General features: G+C 40.6%; 1 protein-coding gene across 1 annotated transcript in view; it reads right to left on the reverse strand.

Moving 5' to 3' along the window:
* The window catches only part of MYO1E (myosin IE), a 198,757-nt gene that overhangs the window by 71,322 nt on the left and 106,787 nt on the right, over positions 1–20,648 (reverse strand). Inside the window, exons 6-9 of the mRNA XM_090270681.1 lie at positions 20,483–20,572; positions 6,784–6,915; positions 3,985–4,119; positions 2,424–2,556 (exon numbers count right to left, since the gene is read on the reverse strand). Coding sequence (XP_090126807.1) covers positions 2,424–2,556; positions 3,985–4,119; positions 6,784–6,915; positions 20,483–20,572 — 490 coding nt within the window. The remainder of the gene's footprint in view (positions 1–2,423; positions 2,557–3,984; positions 4,120–6,783; positions 6,916–20,482; positions 20,573–20,648) is intronic.

Consider the following 20,648-nt stretch of genomic DNA (forward strand, 5'->3'; position numbering starts at 1 on the left):
GGAGGGGAGCAAAGGGGAAAAAAAAAAAATTGGAACTATTGTAACAATATAATCAATAAAATATACTTAAAAAAAAAAAAAAAAAAAAAAAAAAAAAAAAAAAAAAAAAAAAAAAAGAAATGGCAAGGTTTTTTTAAAACAAAAATTAACAGGGCAGAAGAGGGGCACTGTCGCTTGTACTTCCCATTAATATTTATATCATATTATTTCCCTTCAACAAAATTCTTGGGTTAATTTAGATTTAATATCTTTTGGGCAAGATTTGTTTTCAAAACACCATCTCACTTTATTGATAATGGCAGGTGCACATGTGCTCAGGTCGAGGTTTGTTTGACTTCTCAGCAATGTAAAGGTTTGACTCAGGAAATTCTACAGATCCACTAGTCTAAGGTCAGGTAACAACAAAATTTGTCGTTATTTGTGGTTATTTTCCTTCATCTGTGATGGGAATCTTACCACTTTTTTCCCTACAATAGCTAGAGAAAGTTTGCTTTCTTCCATTCTAAAAACACGGGCTAGCACTTCCCTTATAAATTTATTCCACCGATATACTCAAATATCAGAAAGACAACACAAACCAGGTTATTCATTTTAGTAATGCTCATTCAGTATTGTAATAACAGAATATCCAAACCATCTTAATGTCCATCAACAGATGATTTGTTCAATAAATTTAAAAATAGCCAAGCAATGGAATGCAATGCAGCTATAGAAAGGATGGAGCTCCTCAGTGAATTGATATAAAATAATCTTCAAGATAGGATGTAGATTATATTATATATTCCCATTAATGCACAACAGTGGGAAAAATGAGTGGCTGAGCATGGTTGCCCTGGAACACATATCCCCTGAAGGCAACACAAGCAACACAAAGCCTTGGTTCCCTGGGGAAGGAAACAAGCTGAGTAGCAAAGGGGGAGTGTGGAAAGCTTTGACAGCACACCCATCTGAACCATGAATAGGAAACAAAGTATTGACAGGAGGACACATTACTTTGTTAGCCTGTTGGGTCTCAAGCACAGCCTTTCCTGATCTCCACACTCCAGCACCTCCAAGTGGGCAGTTGCCAGGCATGGGCCTTACCTAGTGGGCTGCAGAGGCTACCTCTTGGCTCAAGTATATGGGGAAATGCTAGCTGAGTCAGAGCCACTTCGTTCTCCAGCATAAAGGGGTGGTTAAGGATTGTACTATCCAAGAAGGCCAGAGAAATCCAGTTGCCTTCCACAGAAACCACCAACAAACCAAAACTGACAATGTTAAAAGACCAAGTGTTAATGACCCTCCTGCACACATACATGCATCTGTTAAATGTAAAGGGCAATGTCCACAAAGTCTAGAAACAGTTATTATTCTTATTTTTAGGTCTTGTTTCTAGATTCTATGGACACCCTGTAAATTTATTGTTTTCCACCCCATTTCTTTCCTGATAAACATAATTCATCTTGCTCTTTATCAGATAGACATCAGAAGTTAGCAGCACTTCCCTTTTTATCACAAAAGAAAACAAAAATATAAAAAAGGACCTTATTTGGGATGGAAATAGCCTCACTGCATTGTCAGCAATGAGTGGGATACTATTTATTACTAAGCGTCTAAATTTATCATCCTTGAAGAATGCTGAGAAAGGGAGAAATGGCTTCCTGGGTAGTGCAAGGGTGGGTGGCTTCTGAAAGCAGCCTGGAAGGTTGTCTGATGCTGAAGAGGCTACAGTCACACGCCATGGTGTCTGCGGTAGATGGCACCATGCATAATCCATAACGTCTCTACAGAAAGGACTTGATGCATTCTCAAAGAGGAAAAATGATCATTCAGATCTTCAGGCTCGGACTACTATAGAGGTGACCATGAAAGGTGATCACTAGCAATATCATCACAATAGTCAATGTCCTAATGTCCTTTTTTTCCTTCAATTTTCAGAAATCCAATCTAATCCCACCCATGGAACAAACTGAATCTGTGAACTTTGCATATTTACATATATCCAATCACTTGCTCTTCATGATCTTTAGGTAAATGTAGAGCCTAAAGATCAGTTACAGAAAAGATTTTTATTAGGAGACAAATATTTTGACCTACTTAGCTATTACTCTAGTCTTCATTGAAGTATCACTTTATTCTTAAACCTAGATGTCGAAACTGACAGACTTCCCCAGCATTCATGATAAATTGAAACAAATTCATTGATGGTCTGGGTGTAACTCTGGCTTACTTAATGGGGGATGTGGTAGGAGAGGGGTAGGTACACAGGAAAGGCCTGCACCCTCATAGGCCCTTTTGTTCTGCCACAGCAGGACCAGAAGACTTCTCATCTCCTCCCAAAATACCCTGATTGAGATCTAAGCAAAGGAAAGCAGTGGGTTACTTCTGATGGAGCTAAACAGTAGTTTCCCCTTGTCCGACAACTGTGAGCCAAAGCTACTCACACTCTTCACTCTCCACTGCGGCGTAATTGCCCACTTCTTTAAAGCTGATGTTTCCCAGGTGGAGAACGCCTGCTACTATCTGCAGCACCAGCGTCTGCTCCTCCGCGAAGATCCCGATCACACCCATTGCGTGCTGCAAGCGAAAAGAGAAATTACTCACACAAGCTGGTGACCAGCTTTAGGAGCACGTAATGACGGAGCCTGAGCTTAGGCTGGGTGGGGCAGTTATATGTGGCTTAGCGTGTGATGGCAGCTGGAAGTTTCTGTAAGACATTATCTCTGACCAACGCACTCACACATCCTTCTCAAGTCTCAAAGTAGTGCTAGAAAGGCAGTTCTGTCCTTAGACAGAGCACACAATCTTCCAGGAATAAGGGCAAAGAAAGCTGCAGGAGGAAAGGTACCCAACTGGAGCAGCAGCTGGACACAAAAACAACAAGTCTGTCCTCATCCCCTGCTGTGGTCTGGTGCCACCCCCATCCCTCTAAGGACACCAGTGCCTGTGTCCAGCTGCTCCAAAGAGCCTCAGAGGTCTTTCCCTTCTCTGGGAGGACTGAGAATAGATTGTACTTGCAAAAAGATCTTGATTAAAAATCCCCAGGAAATCAAATAAAACATCATCAGAAAAGTCTTATTTCTGAGGTCCACAAAATGTAATAAAAGCAGCTGAAAGGCTGAGTCTTCGATATCCATCTGCTAAAGGAACTATACTCTGGGAACATGCAGGCCCCTTATCTGCATTGCCTCCCCCAACTCCTTCAGGGCCACGTGGCCTCTTTAATCCTGGCACCCAGGAAAAACATCCTGCCCCTTTCAGGAACAAGTATCAGCTTCCTTCCAGCTGCCCAGGACCTCCAAATGCCCACTCAGAGTCTCCCACCTGCTTCTGGATCTGGGCTGAGGGTGGGCCTGGCTGGTAGCTGACTCCAAGGGCACTGGTGATGCATTCCTTTGAGGCTAAATGGGTGACCAGCCCACCTCCACCGAGTTCTAGATTGACTTACTAAGTTGTTTCCTGGAGGATGTAACCTCTCAATAATCTACCTGGGTTCACCCTTTGTACCGTAACATACCTACAATGTGAAGAGAGTAGAGAGTAGAGAGAGGATCACCCTCGGACTTGTACAGTGCAGAGGTGAAGAGAAAGTGGGTGGAGAGAGGTGTTCTAAAATTTCTAAACCTCATTAAGATCATCAGTGTTCTGCTTTGCTTCTTTAAGGGAACAGCTCAACAACTGTGCAAGCTGTCGGTGAATGGGAATGGTAAATATAGTAGCCACAATAGTTTTTATCTGTTCATCAGAACTCCTGCAAGGAGGTGGGAGGTAATGATGCATTCACTTTTTTTTTTAACCCATCTCAAATCATTAAGTGGCCCTCTGGCAACTGGGCAGGTGTCTGTTTAAGGGCGCTTACACATGGGTTTTAGGAAATGGACTGCCTAGAGCAGGAGGTGGGAATTTCACTCTGTTCTTGGCGTTGCTAACCTTTGCTGCCCTTCCTACCAGTGGCAGCGCCCCAGCTGCAGAGCAGATCCTGCCTGGCTCTGCACCAGCACTCACCAGAGTTTCCTGAAACTCCCGCCTGTCATCAATGTCATCCACCTTATACGACCCAGAGAGGCTCAGGTAGTAATAATAGTCCATGCTGGTGATGCCAAGGCTGTGCTTCTGCTCTGCAGAGGCGCCCTCGATGAGCTGGAGCAAGAGAAAGTGGGGTGTGTGAGATGTGGTCCTCAAAGTACTCAAAGGCACCTCATGGTTCCTGCTGCCACCACCCCTGAGCACAGGCAATGGGACTTTCTAGCCCTGCTTTCTAAAATTATCTGCAGTCCTTGTCTCCAAAATATGACGGGTCTTCAGGATTTCTGGCTCTACTTGTCAAAGCCCCAAATCCCCTCTCCAAGTTCTGGTTCTTAACTCCCTGATCAGACCTGCAAGACCTGAGGCTTCCCTTGTCCAATAAGGGGACCGGCCTGCAGTGCCTCAGTGGTGAGGCCCCTCAAGAGTGGAATCCTAGCCAGATTACAGTTCATTCCTGCTTGACTGGCTTATGGCTTTTTAAAGTGCAGGTGGCCCCTCCGTGCTTCTCACTGCTCATTGCGTATTAGAAAACCACTCATGTCTCGCACTCCAAACCAAAGGACTGTCCCTGGCATTTTGCTCCCCTTTGATATCTTCACCTTAGGTCAGAGCAAGACCCTCCTAAAGGGCTCCCACCAGGGATGTGCTGGAAATGTTTAGCCATCAAGTCTTCTGAGGAAAATGGATTTGTAGTGTTTGCCAGTTTTCATGGAGTAAGTACTCCTACCCTGACTGATTTCAAGCTATTACGAAAATATCACTGAAGAAAGAGACAGAAAGAGATGTGCACAGCCCATGCAAGCTAGCTCCAGCACCCCTGCTGGCTCCAACCCAGCAAGACTTAGGAAAATAGATAGTTCCTATCCATACTTCCCCACTGTGGTCAGATTCCTCACGTCAACTCAGCAACACATCCCCCAAATGGGGAACCTCATTTTCATTGCTGAGAAGTTCTAGGTCATCCATGACATCAGATTCCCCTAGTTTTCTTACTAATCTCTTTGAAATCTTTTTGTACCACCCTCTATCTAGCTTTGTCTTCTATGTTGTGTTTTGCTTGAGAAAAAAACTTTCCCTCCCTCTCTCTCAATCTCCTTCCCATCCACCTTGCATAGCCCCTCTCAGCTGCATCTTCAATGCCCTTCTCTAACTCTCTTCTGTCTACAAACACACAGTGTTCTCTGCCTTCTTTAGAAGCTTTTCCTAGACTCAGTGAACTTCTTTAAGCTGCTGCATCTCCTTTCTCATCACAAGCTGACCACCTGCACTCTGGCTTCTCCCCTTACCATTCTGATGAAACGACTCCTGTGACTACTTTCCAGGGGCTACATTCAACAGCTCTTTCTTGGTCCCCAGACCTCTGCTCCATCCTGCATCTGCAGGAGTTCTGAGCATTGATCCTGCTGCTCAGCGCCCTGGCTTTCCTCCCCTAGCTTCCTGACTCCTTAATCTGCAGGCCATCCCCAGGGTCCCAGTTCTATATAGGCATGGTTTTTCTCTCCACGCTCACTCCCGCAGGAGTCTCACTGATTTCACAGCTTCAACTTTATGTCAGAATCTTAACTCCATCTTCTCCTAAGTCGATCACTTCCACAGCCCCTAGTCTGGTGGTTTCCAACCTGTGGGCAGAGGACTTCAGGGCAGAGGGCGGCAGGGAGGTTGGAAACAATTATGAACTTTGCTCAAGTGATTAGCAAATAATATACCATGTGTGTGATATACAAAATTATCTTTCAATCATCTGTATATGCTGCTTTGATTAATATAATTAAAAATATATATGACTGAATTCAGAAAAGCTTTTGGTCACTTATGTATTCTTTCAACCAACAAATACCAATTAGAAGAATTGTTTGCCATTATCTAAGATATCAGTGTAATTGGTAAGACTGAATGTGAGCTACCAACACAGTTGAACTTCCTTCTAATCTAGTGATCTTCAAACTGGAACAAAACAAAAATAAACAAAAAATATTCACAAGCCTTTTCTCGAAGAAAATCTAATGTGGATCCCCAATACATGCAATAGTAACATATAAACTCACACATAAGGAAATTGTCTATGGTATCATTATATTTTTAATATACTTAAAAATATTTTTAAAATTACTTGAATCAGAAGATCACTGAAGACAGGGACACAATTTAAAAGCATCCTCCACCTTTCTCTAGACCCAAAGTCTCCAATGGCTACTGAGTGCCTAAGTCAAAACTTTTTGACCTAGTATTAAAGATCCGTAGCCATGGGGGCAAGTAGGAGAGGGCAAAGCGGGAATAAGTGGCAATTATTTGAGGCTTTCTCCCAACAGTTCACCTTTTGGAGACTTCTGCCCTTGCAAACCTAGTAAGAGGCCTGGCTCGCATGTCCACTGCTTTGTTCTGGCCACCTGACCTACCTGCCTACGCCTTTTCCCCCTGAACGTTACCCTGACCCTCCCGAGTAATAGCTTTCTCCTTACCATTCCAGTCAAATCTCCCTACACGAATTTTTAATTGGCAAAGAATCAAAATTTTGGTTTGAGGTTTATCAACACTTTCTTGATTATTTGATTTTTGGGAAATATTTGTCTTCTCACCCCAGCCAGAACTTACTCTTCTTTACGGTTAGGGTCATTCATTCCCAAAATTCTTTTGCACACTGACTTACACATACCATTCTAATAAATACTGCTTGGCTCGCCAGACTAGATTGTCTAAACCTGAGATCGGAGAGGAAAAAACAAACTTAAAAGTGGAGAAGGAATAAGGAAGTAGTAAAGAAAAAATATAAATGAAAACCTGGTAAAATATGTGAAAACTTCGCTCTCCAGGGTTCCTCATCACCACCCTAGATTTTTCCAGAAGGAAGTTGGAGATCTTTCCACCATCTGGTTCCCCACCAGGGCTGAACTGGATTTCAAAGTATTTTCCCTGCAAGAAAGTTAGGGATTTCCTTCAATGGTTAGTAAACAAAAACATGATGTTCTAAATAGGCTTTAGATACAGTATATAATTCAAGGAAATTCATTAATGATAGATACATTCTGAATTATTCTCAGTTCTGGCTAGATTTCCTCACTTCTTCCTATTAGACAATAGCCCTACTCTTGTCCAATGACACAATTCTGTATTGAGAGAATCTATTATTCTAGCCTGACTAAATAAGGATTTGTTATATTCCTTGTCCATTTTCCCCAGGTAGGGGCTTCCTTGGTAAGCCGGAAGCTGTAAAGAATGGGACAGAGTAGCACATGGTCACTTTGATCTAAAAGGAGTGAAGTCTATCAGCCTTTCTCAGAAGAAGAAAATTTGGGACTTCTAGTCAAGATGGCAGTGGAGGCAGACATGACTCACCTCTTTGCACAACCACATCAAAATTACATCTAAAACATAGAACAACCATCACTAAGAACCATTAGAAATTGAGTGGAATGGAAGCCTAACAACTACAGAATTAAAGAAACCACATCCATCCAGACTGGTAGGAAGGGCATAGACACAGAATAGACTGGTTTCTCTGCCATGTGCAGTGGATAAAAATTCAGGAGAGATATCTCAGGACCAAGGAGTCCCAGCTCCACATCAGGTCCCCCAGCCCAGGGCTCCAGTGCCAGGAAGATAAGTTCCCACAACTTCTGGCTGCAAAACCTGCCAGCAGGGATTGAATTGGTGGAAGAAACTGCTGGAGCCCCAAGCAATTCCTCTTAAAGAGCCCACACACGGACTCACCTGCTCAGACTCACTCCCTCTGAGCTCCAGCACCAGGGTGGCAGCTTGAAGTGCATCAGTGGCATACTGGGAGAGGCTAAAGTGTCTGGCATCGTGGCAAACAGAAGCCATTGTCCCTTTTCTAAGTTTTCCCCTCATAGAGTCCACAAGCTGGTGCCATATCTGAGACTCCATCAACCTGGCTGACACTGTTTGACCCGCCTTGGAGATCCCCAGAGACTCCATCCGACCCAACTCACTGGCCTACCCAAGCTGTTTTTCCATATGAATGGCTGTTCTTGGCTCATGCTGTACAACTTCCTAAATCCTCTCAAACAAGCAACAGCTGGCCCCAGTGAGCCCCACACCCAGCACTAGCAAGAGCCGGCTTTGATCCATAGCTTGGCTTTGCCTGGGAATCTCCAAGCTAAGCACAAGAAGGAGCCATCTCAGGCAGCGTGGTCTGGGGAAAAACACAGGCTGGGGCTGACCTTGGCCTGCACCATTTGGGAAACCCCAGAGCCTGTGCACCCACTGGGCAGCTACAGACTACATCAGAGCACCACCACCCTGCTCCTGCACAACTGATGCTCCACAGAGAGCAGAGGTTGATGGGCAGTGGTCACAGCCAATCCTTGCAGCTGACTGGCCTCGGTAAATCACTCCCATTGATCTGCCAATAGCAACCAAGGCTCAACTACAAGAGGAGGGTGTACTCAGTCCACACGAAGGGCACACCTCGAGTACCCAGCTTGGGTGATAGGGGAGGCTGTGCCACTAGACCTACAGGACACCTACTATATTAGGCCAACTTCCAGGACACAGAACCAAAAAAGCTCTACCTAATACACAAAAACAAACACAGAGAGGCTGCCAAACTGAGGAGACAAAGAAACAGGGTCCAAATGAAAGAACAGATCAAAACTCCAGAAAAAGAGCTAACTGAAATGGAGATAAGCAATCTATAAGATGTAGAGTTCAAAACACTGATTATAAAAATGCTCAAGAAACTTAATGAGGATCTCAGCAGCATAAAAAAGATCCAGTCAGAAACAAAGGATACATTAATTGAAATAAAGAACAATTTACAGAGCAACAACAGTAGAGTGGATGAACCTGAGAATCACATCAATGATTTGGAACATAAGGAATAAAAAGCAACCAATCAGAATAACAAGAAGAAAAAGAATGAAAAAACAAACAAACAAAGATAGTGTAAGCAGCCTCTGGGACAACTCCAACATTTGCATCATAGGGGTGCCAGAAGGAGAAGAGAAAGAGCAAGAAACTGGAAATCTATTTGAAAAAATAATGAAAGAAAACTTCCCTAATCTGGTGAAGGGAATAGACATGTAAGTCCAGGAAACACATAGAGTCTCAAACAAGATGGATACAAAGAGGCCCACTCCAAGACATGTTAGAATTAAAAATAAAGAGGGAATCTTAAAAGCAGCAAGAGTAAAGAAGTTAGTTACTACAGGGGAGTTCTCATAAGACTGTCAGCTGATTTCTCTAAAGAAACTTTGCAGGCTAGAAGGGATTGGCAAGAAATATTCAAAGTCATGAAATGCAGGGACCTACAGCCAAGATTGCTCTACCCAGAAAAGCTATCATTTAGAATCGAAGGGCAGATCAAAGTCTTCCCAGACAAGAGAAAACTAAAGGAGTTCATCATCACCAAACCATTATTATATGAAATGTTAAATGGACTTATTTAAGAAAAAGAAGATCAAAACTATGAAGAATAAAATGGCAAAAATACATATCTATCAACAATTCAATCTAAAAGACAAACTAAACTAAGCAAATAAGAACAGAGACAGAAGCATGGATACGGAAAGTGTTTTTCATGGTTGCCAGATGGGAGAAGGAGTGAAGAGGTGAGGGGATTAAGAAGTACAGATAGGTAGCCACAGAAGAGCCATGGGGATGTGAAGTACAGCGTAGGAAATGAAATAGTCAAAGAACTTACACTCATGACCCATGGACATGAACAATGGCGGGGGGATTGCCTAAAGGAGTCGGGGGTGCTGAGTGGAGGGGGGCAAAGGGGAAAAATCAGGACAAATGTATAGCATAATCAATAAAATATAATTAAAAAGAAGAAGCAAATTTTCATTCTGACAGGCTTATTCTATTGGCTTTGAGCAAAACAATCCCTTTTACCTCTGGAATATCTAAAATTTTTATATAAAATAAAAACACCTGATTATAAATAAGGTTTTTTACAGCTAGTTGTGGATATGGGGATTTTTGTTACTGTTGGGGTTAATATTTCCTTTTAAATTACTGCTGATAGGGAACAAAGGAGAATCAAACCTTGGAATTTAGCTGGAAAAGGTGCCCATATTAAGTAAATGACATCCCCCCCCCCTCTCATTATAATCTAGCTTCTCTACACTCCTCAGAAAGGTCTGGAGGAATAAACATAAATGAAGGAAAAGATGAGAATGTGGGCGTTAAGGAGTGGTGTGGCTGAGGGTCAAACTGGAAAGCATGCCCAGACTAACTGTATTCACATGTAATATTTTAAAAATATGTATGCTGATGAATTCCACCCATCTTAAAGCTGAATCCTGCCAGGCCACAAGTCTGTGACTAGAACCAACAACTCATTAAGGGCAAGAAAAGGACACTGTGTATTTTTCCTACTGCCCACAGCACCCAACACCTGCCATGCTCCTGTTAAGTTAATAGCCGATTCCATATATCAGAAAGGTTACAAAAGAAGGCTACCCTCTAATGGTTTGTTTGTCTTAATCTAATGACTCCTCTCCATCCCCTCCCCAAAATAAACCCTAAAACAAGCGCCCAGAAGCATCAGACATAGAGAGGGAGCACAAACCACAGCTATCCCGAATTACAGTGGGTCCTGATAAAAGCTTGCTGATCAAGATGCCCTGTGCTTCCCACTGTGCCCATCTTGTCTTTTTAGCATGTTTCTTGGGAGGAAATAATTCAGTGTCCATCCATGTCACCCCACCTCCCACCATTCTCCATTGGGGCGGGGGAACAAAACCCAATAGGACATCACATCTGGGACGGGCAGATGTTGTGAATGGCAAACTCTTAAGTCCTCTAGAAGTGGTTTGAAACCTTGGTTGCCTGTTAGAAAAACCTGGGGAGCCTTTAAGAAATGCTGATGCCCAGTGGCACCTCAGGCAAGCAAATCAGAGTGTCCAGGAAAGGGTGCCCAGACCTAAGCAGTTTTAAAAAGTCTGGGTGATTTTTATATATGGCCACAGTTGAGTTATACACAACTTGAAGTTGTTATATAAAAGTTAAAATTCCTAAAAAGAGATTAAAATGTTTAGTTTTCTTGTAGAGCAACCTGGAACAAACAGGAAATTGTATAAAGGCAAGATATTGCATTTTAAAAGTTAAATGAAAACAAACTTTGACTCTTGGCAATGTTTTATTTTTTAAGCTAGACACTGGGTACACAGGTGTTCACTGTATTATTTTCTAAACAGAGTCTGAAATATTTCATAATATAATGGTTAAAACTTAATAAAATTTATAAGTGGAAACATTTGGATTTTTATGATTCATACTTTGTGTCCATTTTTAAAAATGATATTATCCATAATCCCACCCTGATTTCACCTCCGCCTCCTCCATCTAAATAATCGCTATAATGATATATTCAAACTTTGAATTACAGGCACTTTAATTATATGTTTTTAAGTTTTATTTTTCAATTACAGTTTACATTCAGTATTATTTTGTATTAGTTTTAGGCGTGCAGCATAGTGGTTAGATAATCGTATACTTTACAAAGTGATTTCCCAATATTTCAAGGACCCAACTGGCACCATATAGTTATTACAATATTACTGACTATATTCCCTATGCTGTACTTTACGTCTCTCTGAATATTTTGTAATTACCAATTTGTAATCCTTAATCCCTTCACCTTTTTCACCCAGCCCACAAACACCCCTCTCCTCTAAAAAATCATCAGTCTGTTCTCTGTATCTATGAGCCTGCTTCTATCTTGTTTCTTCCTCTATTTTTGTTCTTTAGATTCCAAATATAGTGAAAGCATGTAGTATTTTTCTTTCTGTTTGACTTGTTTCATTAGCATAATACACTCCAGGTCCATCCATGCTGTCACAAATGGTAAGATTTCATTGTTTTTTATGTCTGAGTAATATTCCATTGTATACATGTACCACCTCTTTTTTATCCACTTATATATTGATGGGCACATCAGAGAAGGAAAACTCTGACTCCAAAAAACCTCCGCTGCCTTGCGGCATACCTCTTCAGGGGAAAGGCTAAGGGAGTAAACCCCGACAGAAAATCTGGAGCCGGAGTCCCTAAGGCGGTTTGACGTTGTAGTCAACACCAGCAACTCCTGTGGCGCACCTGAAGCCAAGCTGTATTGACTCCGTCTTTCCCTTGGACCCTTCAGCTGCGAAGAGAGGGGGGTCTGCTGCATGGGCAACAGCAGACCCTCCATATCACCCTGCCCAGGCTCTGTAGCTTCAGCTTCACTGGAGAGGACACTCCAGCGTCATCGCAAGATGTCGATTCAACACGGGAGGAGACAGATACCGTGTCACTCCCGAGTCGGACTGCACAGCCATTCTCGGCGGTGCAGATAGACTCTTAAGAAGCTACACCATCGTCTCTCGAGACGGATGGCTGCCGACGATATTGATGGGCAATTGCATTGCTTCCATATCTTGAATATTGTAAATAACACTGAACATAGGGGTGCATATATTCTTTCAAATTAGTGTTTTGGTTTTCTTTGGATATATACCCAGAAGTGGAAGTGCTGGGTCATAAGAAAGTTCCATTTTTTATTTTCTGAGGAACCTCCACACTGTTTCCCATTGTGGCTGCACCAGTCTGCATTCCCACCAACAGTGCCCAAAGCTTCTCATTTCTCCACATCCTCGCCAGCACTTGTTGTTTGTTGATTTATTGATGGTAGCCATGCTGACAGGGATGAGGTGATAACCCATTGTAGTTTTAATTGCATTTCTCTAATGATTACTGACTTTGAGCATCATTTTTTATATATGTCTATTACCCATCTGTATGTGCTCTTTGGAGAAGGGTCTATTCAGGTCCTCTGATTTTTTTTTTTTTTTTTTTTTTTGGTATTGAGTTGTATTAGTTCCTTAAATATTTTGGATATTAACCTTTCATAGGATGTATCATCGGCGATTATCTTCTCCCATTCAGTAGGTTGTTTTGTTTTGTTGCTGGTTTCCTTTGCTATGGAAAAACATTTTAGTTTGATGTAGTCTCATTTGTTTATTTTTTCTGTTGTTTCCCTTGCCTGAAGAAACATGTTGCTAAGAGAAATACGGAAAAACAGTGAAGGAGGCTCCTCAAAACATTTTTAAAAAAATTTTTAAATAAGAGATTTACTGCTTACATCTTCTTGTAGTTTTATTTTTGAGTCTTACATTTAAGTCTTTAATCCATTTTGAGTTTATTTTTGCATATGGTGTAAAAAGGTTTCATTTTTTCTGCAGGTAGCTGTCCAATTTTTCCAATACCATTTGTTGAATAGACTCAAACCCATTGTATGTTCTTGTCTCTTTGTCACATATTAATTGACCATATAGGTGTGAGTCTATTTCTATACTCTCTGTCTTTTCCATTGACCTATGTGTCTGTGTTTATGCCAGTACCATGCTGTTTTGATTACCATAGCCTTGTAGTATAGTTTGGTACCAGTAGCATGATGCCTGTGACTTGTTCTTCTTTCTCAGGATACTCGTGGCTTTTTAGGGTCGTTTGTGATTACATATATATTTTGGAATTATTTTTTGTAGTTCTGTGAAAAACTTCATTGGTATTTTGACAGGAATTGCATTGAATCTATAGATTGCTTTGGGTAGTATGAACATTTTAATGATGTTAATTCTTCTTATCCATGAGCATATTATATGCTTTCATTTATTTGTACCTTCTTTGATTTCTTTTCCAGTGTCTTATAATTCTCCTAGTACAGGTCTTTTACTTTCTAGGTTAAATTTATTCCTAGGTATTTTATTTCACCTTTTGATGCAACTGTAAATGGGATTGTTTTCTTGTTTCCCTTTCTTATTTCATTATTGGCATACAAAATTGCAACCAATTTCTGAATATTTATTTTGTATCCTGCTACATTAATGAATTTATCAATTCTGGTAAATTTTTGGTGGAACCTTCAGGTATGCAGTATCATGTCATATGCAAATAATGACAGTTTTATTCCTTCCTTTCCAATTTGGATACTTTTATTTTTCTTGTCTGATTGCTGTGGCTAGGACTTGCAGTACTATGTTGAACAATAATGGTAAAAGTGGACAATCCTGTCTTGTTGCTGATCTTAAGGGAAATGCTTTGCTTTTAGTTTTTCCTTGTTAAATATAATGTTAGCTGTGGGTGTTTCATATATGGTCTTTATTACATTGCAGTATATTCTCTCTATTCCCAGTTGGCTGAGAATTTTTATCATAAATGGTGCTAGATTTTGTCAAATGTTTTTTTGCATCTATTGATATGGTCATGTAGTTTTTATCCTTTATTTTGTTTATATGGTCTGTTACATTAATTGATATGTGGATACTGAACCATTGCTGTATCCCAGGGATAAATCCAACTTGTTCATAGCATATGATACTTTTAATGTACAATATTGCTGAATACAGTTTGCTAATATTTTGTTGAGGATTTTTGCATCTATGTTCATCAGGGATATTGGTCAATAATTTTATTTCTTTGTTGTGTCTTTATCAAGTTTTGGAATCAGGATAATGACGGCCTTGTAAAAAAAGCTTGGGAGTCCTTCCTTCCTCTTGAAATTTTTGGAATAGTTTGAGAAGGGATGGGGTTAGTTCTTGTTTGAATGTTTGGTAAAATTTGCCCATGAACCCATCTGATCCAGGACTTTGTTTGTTGCGAAGTTTTTAAATAAGTGCTTCAATTTTGTTGATTGTAATTAGTCTGTTCAGCTTTTTATTTTCTTCTTGCTTCAGTCGTGGAAGATCAGATGTTTCTAAGATTTATCCATTCTTTTCAGATTATCCAATTTGTTGACATATAATTGTTGATAGCATTTTCTTACAATCCTTTGTGTTTCTGTGGCATCAGTTGTCACTTCTCTTTCATTTCAGAGTTTATTTATCTTTGTTTTCTCTCTATTTTTTTATGAGTCTAGTTAAAGACTTATCAATCTTGTTTATCTTTCTAAGGGATCATTCTTAGTTTCACTGACCTTTTGTATTGTCTTTTAGACTCTATTTAATTTGTTGCAACTGTGATTTTTATTACTTCTTTCCTCTACTCACTTCAAACTATTTTCTTTTCTGGTTTCTTTCGGTAAGGTTAGATTGTTAATTTGAGATTTTTGGTGTTTCCTGATATAGGTCTTTATTACTATGAATTTCCCTCTTAGGACTGCTTTTGCTGTGTCTCATAGATGTTGGGTTGTTTTCTTTTAAATTTCATTTGTCTCAAGGTATCTTTTAATTTCCTTCTTGATCACATCGTTAACCCATTCATTGTTTAGTAACATGTTAGTTAGCATCCATGTGTTTTGTTTTTTTCTTGTAATTGATCTCAAGTTTCATAGCATTATAGTCGGAAAAGTTGTGTGATCAGATTTTAATCTTCTTAAATTTATTGAGATTGTTTTGTGGCCTAACATGTGGTCTCTCCTGGAAAATGTTCCATGTGCACTTGAAAAGAATGTATATTCTGCTGCTTTGGGGTGAAATGCTCTGACAATATAAATTAAATACATCTGGCTAATGTATCATTTAAGACTTTTATTTTCTTGTTGATTTTCTGCCTGGAAGATCTATCCAGTAATGTCAGTGGGGTGTTAAAGTCCCCTACTATGTCTGTATTACTATCAACTTCTCCCTTTACATCCATCAAAATATACTTTACATATTTAGGTGCTCCTATGCTGAGTGTATAAATGTTTACAAGGGTTATACACTCTTGTTGAATTGGTCCCTTTATCATTAAATAATGTTCTTTGTCTATTATTGTCGCCCTGGTTTCAAAGTCTGTTTTGTCTGATATAAGTATTGCTACTCCAGTAGTTTCTTTCATATCCAAATCAATTTTCATCCCATTACTTTCAGTCTGTTTGTGTCTTTTGACATGAAGTGGGCCTCTTGTAGACAGCATAAATACGGGTCTTGTTTTCTTATTCATTCAGCTACCTTATGTCTTTTGTTTGGAGCATTTAATACATTTGCATCTGAAGTGATTATTGATGGGTATGTATTTATTGCCATTTTATTATACATATTTATGTTCCCCCTCCCTTTTTCTTTTTTCTTCTTAAATTAGTCCCTTTAACATTTCTTGTAATACTTGTTTGGTGAAGATAAAATTCCTTAGCTTTTTCTTGTCTGGGAAGCTCTTTCATTTTAAATGATATCCTTCTGGGTAGAGTAGTCTTCATTGTAGGTCCTTGCATTTCATCTCTCTGAATATTTAACACCAATGCATTCTAGTCTGAAATTTTTCTGTTAAGAAATATGACAGTCTTACATGAGTTCCCTTGTAGATAACTGTCTTTCTCTTGATGCTTTTAAGGTTCTCTCTTTGTTTTTAACCTTTGCCACTTTAATTATTATGTGTCTTGGTGTGGGAGTCCTTGGGTTCATCTTGTTTGGGACTTTCTGTGCTTCTAGGACTTGTGTATTTTTTTCCCTCACCAGGTGAGGGAAGTTTTCAGTCATTATTTTTCCAAAAAGGTTCTCAATCCCTTGATCTCTTTATTCTCCTTCTGGTACTCCTGTGATGTAGATGTTGTTATGATTCATATTGTCCCAGATGTCCCTTAAACTATCCTCATTTTTTAAATTCTTTTTTCTTTTTTCTGCTGTGATAGTGTTTTCTGCTGCTCTGTCTTCCAAATCTCTGATTCAATCCTCTGCTTTATCTAATCTGCTGTAGATTCCTTCTAGTGTATTCTTCATTTCAGCCATTGTGTTCATCTTTTCTAACTGGTTCTTTTTTTATGATTTCTATGTTTGTTTTTATACTTACTATCTCTTTGTTGAAATTCTCACTGGGTTCATCCATTCTTTCCCCAAGTTCCTTGAGCATTCTTATAACCATAGTTTTGAACTCTGTATCTCTTAGACTCCATTTCATTTAGTTCTTTTTCTGGGAATTTCTCCTGTTCTTTCATTTAGGACATGTTCCTTTGCCTTCCCATTCTGTTTGTGTCTGTGTATTAGGTAGATCTGCTATGTCTCCCAGCTTTTGTAGGGTGGCCTTATGTAGTAGATGTCCTGTGGGGTTCAATGGAACAATCTCCCTCATCATCAGAGTTGGTGCTCCAAGACTGTCGCTTGTGTGGGTTATGTGAGCCCTCCTGTTGTAGTTGAGCGTTGATTGCTGTTTGCCCTCAGGTTGGCTGACTGTGATGATGGACCCCGACCCACAGTGTATGAGGTGCAGTGCGGGTGCTGATCCTTAGAAGCAGAATTAGCCTCAGCAGGGTTTGGTACCTGCCAAGACCCCTCTTTGGGTGTGCTGTTTGTAAAGCTAACTGGGTTGGGTCTGATGTGATCTAAACGCAGTCTTTTGGTGTGTTGGTTCTGGAGCCTCTTGGGAGGGACTCCAGTGCAGGTGAATGTCAGACACTGCCTATGACCAGGACTGGGCCACCTCTTAGGAGCTACAGTGCAATCCATGGTTGGTAACTGCTTGTGCTAGGCCTGGGTGCATGTGGAAGGAGCCAAACTGCACACTGAGGCCAATTGTCCTAGTACCAGGCCTGGGGCAGGTCAGCAAAAGGCCCAAGGTACCCCAGGATCTGTCACCACCTGTTGGCTGCCCATTATTTAGGCTCAGCCTTTGAAAGAGCCTTAGGAAGTACATGAGTTATGTGAGGTAGGGTTTCATTAAGTCACCAGGTAGGGGCAACTGGTATATTTAGGTTAATACAGATTCAAACTCGCCATCAGTGCTGGGTCTGAGGCTACTCATTGAAAGTGTTAGGGTACACAAAGGCCAGCTGCCACCCACTGGAGCCTTCCTACCTTTGTGGTGGATCAAGATCTCAGGGAGTCATTAGGGTGAGGCCAATGGAGTTCATTAAGGTTTGGCCACATGGAGTGAGGGCTTTGCACAGGAACAGTGGCATCTGTCAGTTACATGTAAAAAAAAATGGCCCTTGTCCTAAAGCCACACAATTCAGTCTTTCCCTGTGTGTCTCTGGCACTCCCTGAGCTTGCTCAGAATTCCTTGAGAGTTTTTCATGAAAGACTTCAATAGTGGCCCAGACTGGCCACAGCCTGCAGATCCCTTCACCAGTGAAGGCTGGCAGGGCAGGGACTCAGGGAGTTGGCAGGGTAGGGCCAGGGTGCCTTTCAGGCTAATGCCACATGAAGGGGAGTCCTTGACCCAGGAAAGATGGCATTTGTGGGTGGTATGGGCAAGGGACTGAGCACAGAGATATTGGTGGCTGTCCCTCCAGCCCTGTCCCTGAAGCCACATAACCCAATCGCTCCCTGTATGCTCCAATGCCAACTAAGCTACATCCCTCCAACAAATGAGATTTTCTGAGCTGGCCCTTTTAAAGGCACCTGGTTTACAGCAGTTTCCCACATCACTCAGGCAGACGAAATCCCTGCTGATTTTCATAGCCTGGTACAGGTGCTCCAGGCTGGGAAGCTCAGCATGAGGTTGAGACTCCTCGTGCCTTAGGAGAAACCTTTGCAGCTGAGATATCCCTCTGTATTCTCAACTGCCTCATGTGGTTGATGGGCCAGCCCTTTTCACATCTCTGTCCTTCTTACCAGTCTCCACATATTTTCTTCTGCGTATCCTTAGTTATAAGACTGTGTTCCACTAGTCTTCAGATGGTTATTCAGGTTGATTGTTCTATGATTTATAGTTGCAATTTTGTTATGGTGTTGGGAGATGAATGTAACTTCTACCTATTCCACCATTCTTGGATTCCTTATCCTTAATTATGCTTTATATAATGTGCATTTTAAAAGAAAAATTGGACCATGTTGCAAATAGTTCCTTAGCCTATTTTTAAAAATTTAACAATATATTGATATTATGGATAACTTTTTAAATACTTCATTATTAACAGGGAACTTAGGCATTATGTCCTAAAACTATTGCTGGGTCAAAGGCAATGAGCATTTTCAAGTTTGAAAAGGATGACCAAATTGATCTCCTGGGGAAATATGCCCATTTTCAACCAATAGTGTCTTTTCACTGGTATTATCAATCTCCTTAACGTATGCCCACCTGAGAGACAGAAAATGATATACAGTTTTAATTTACATTTTTCTCATTATTTATGGGAACATCTTTTGATTCCCATTAGATGTTACTATGTGTGTGAATTGCCCATCTATACACTTTCCCATCTTTTCATTGGGATTGTATAACATTATCTCATAATCAGAAAAATAATAATCACTGAGTACCTTTGTTTTGTTTTACAAAAATTGATGTATCATTCTTGTCCAAGGATAAAGAATAATTTGTATAGGAAAAATCAAGAGAAATATTGATTTAATTACTTTTCCGCTCTCTAAGGAAGTCACATGAGAGGGATGGGTAGCAAGGGAGTTGAATTTGGTCAAGTTCATTTTTACAAGGCAGATGGAGCTGAAAGGAAATATAAGGTCAAGTGGAAAATTCATTCACATCTTTTTTCCTATTGCATTACCTAGGAACTTCTTCCAGATAACACAACCCAGGCACTGAGCAAAGATGTAAGCGAGGTCAAGAAATGAATAAATAGTTTGAATGATACTGAACAGCAAGGAAAATGAGGGCAATTCTGACAGATATAAATCACCAGGGAACTTAACAAATACTGCCTGAGAACTTAATAGGAATTCTCTTGGAAAATTGGAAGCTTCCTTACAAAATAGAAGGGTGAAAACTAAATAATTTTTCTCCAAAATTCCCACTTATTTTAAAATGGTCCTGAATCAGCCTCACAGATGGCTCCTTGAAGGCTCTACTTCCAGAGAGAATCTATGAGATAAGATGCAAAACCTATGTAAATCAAAGCTACTGGGAAAATACTCTTTTTTTTTTTTTTTTTTTTTTGTAAATGTGGCTTTTTGTCAAGGGGAATATATTTATTTTCAGCCTTGCCAGCCTTCTAATTCTCAGGAGACAGTGAGACAGAAAAATGTTTTCATAAACATTCATGATAATGCATTTGGCTGATGTTTTCCTTATCTTGGATAAGTGGGCCAGTCAGGAGGCAATTGGTCAGGTTAAGTGCAATCATTTTGGGGTGTTATTATGTTACATGAATATACATAAAAGAAACACACCCAGCTATGAGGGGTGGGGGAGGCAGTCAGCTCACTTTACTGGACAGAGAGGGGGAAGTTTTTCTCTAAGGAGCCGGATCAAAGTGTCTGTCCCTTCATTTCCCACAGACCCAGACCATGAAGCAAAGGCAAAGCAAGAAGGCATTGCAATCTAGTCTACTCATTTCTTTGTCTGGGAAAGAGGTCTTTTCTCCAGGACAAGTAAGCTCTTCCAGCACCAAAGTTGACACTTCTATCAATTTTTATTTTCCTCAGTAAGGCAACTCAAGTTGAGAATTGTTTTTAAATATTATCAGATTTATATACTGGGGTTCAAAAATAACTTCAGTTAAAGGGCAAATTGAAGCCTGACAGCACACTGCTAAGGAAAATGAAGGAAAGATTAAAAAGGCAGTGTCCTGATGATAGGTGTTAAATCCTTGGGGACACTGGACTTAAGTCAGGAATAACCACATGATCAACCAGGTGATATTTTGTGAAATAGGGAAGAGACTCACGAATCGGCTGGAGTTGTTGTTCCGGACAGTCTTGGCATTCCCGAAGGCCTCCAGCAGCGGGTTGGACTGCAGGATAATGTCCTTGACATGCTGTCACCACAAAGAGACCAGGGGTTAGGATAGTGCAAACACCTCCCACACTGTGCAAAGCCCAGCGTTCCCTGAG

This window comes from Furipterus horrens, unplaced genomic scaffold, assembly GCF_987537825.1.
Source record: "Furipterus horrens unplaced genomic scaffold, mFurHor1.1.pri manual_scaffold_3, whole genome shotgun sequence".
Lineage (NCBI taxonomy): Eukaryota > Metazoa > Chordata > Mammalia > Chiroptera > Furipteridae > Furipterus > Furipterus horrens.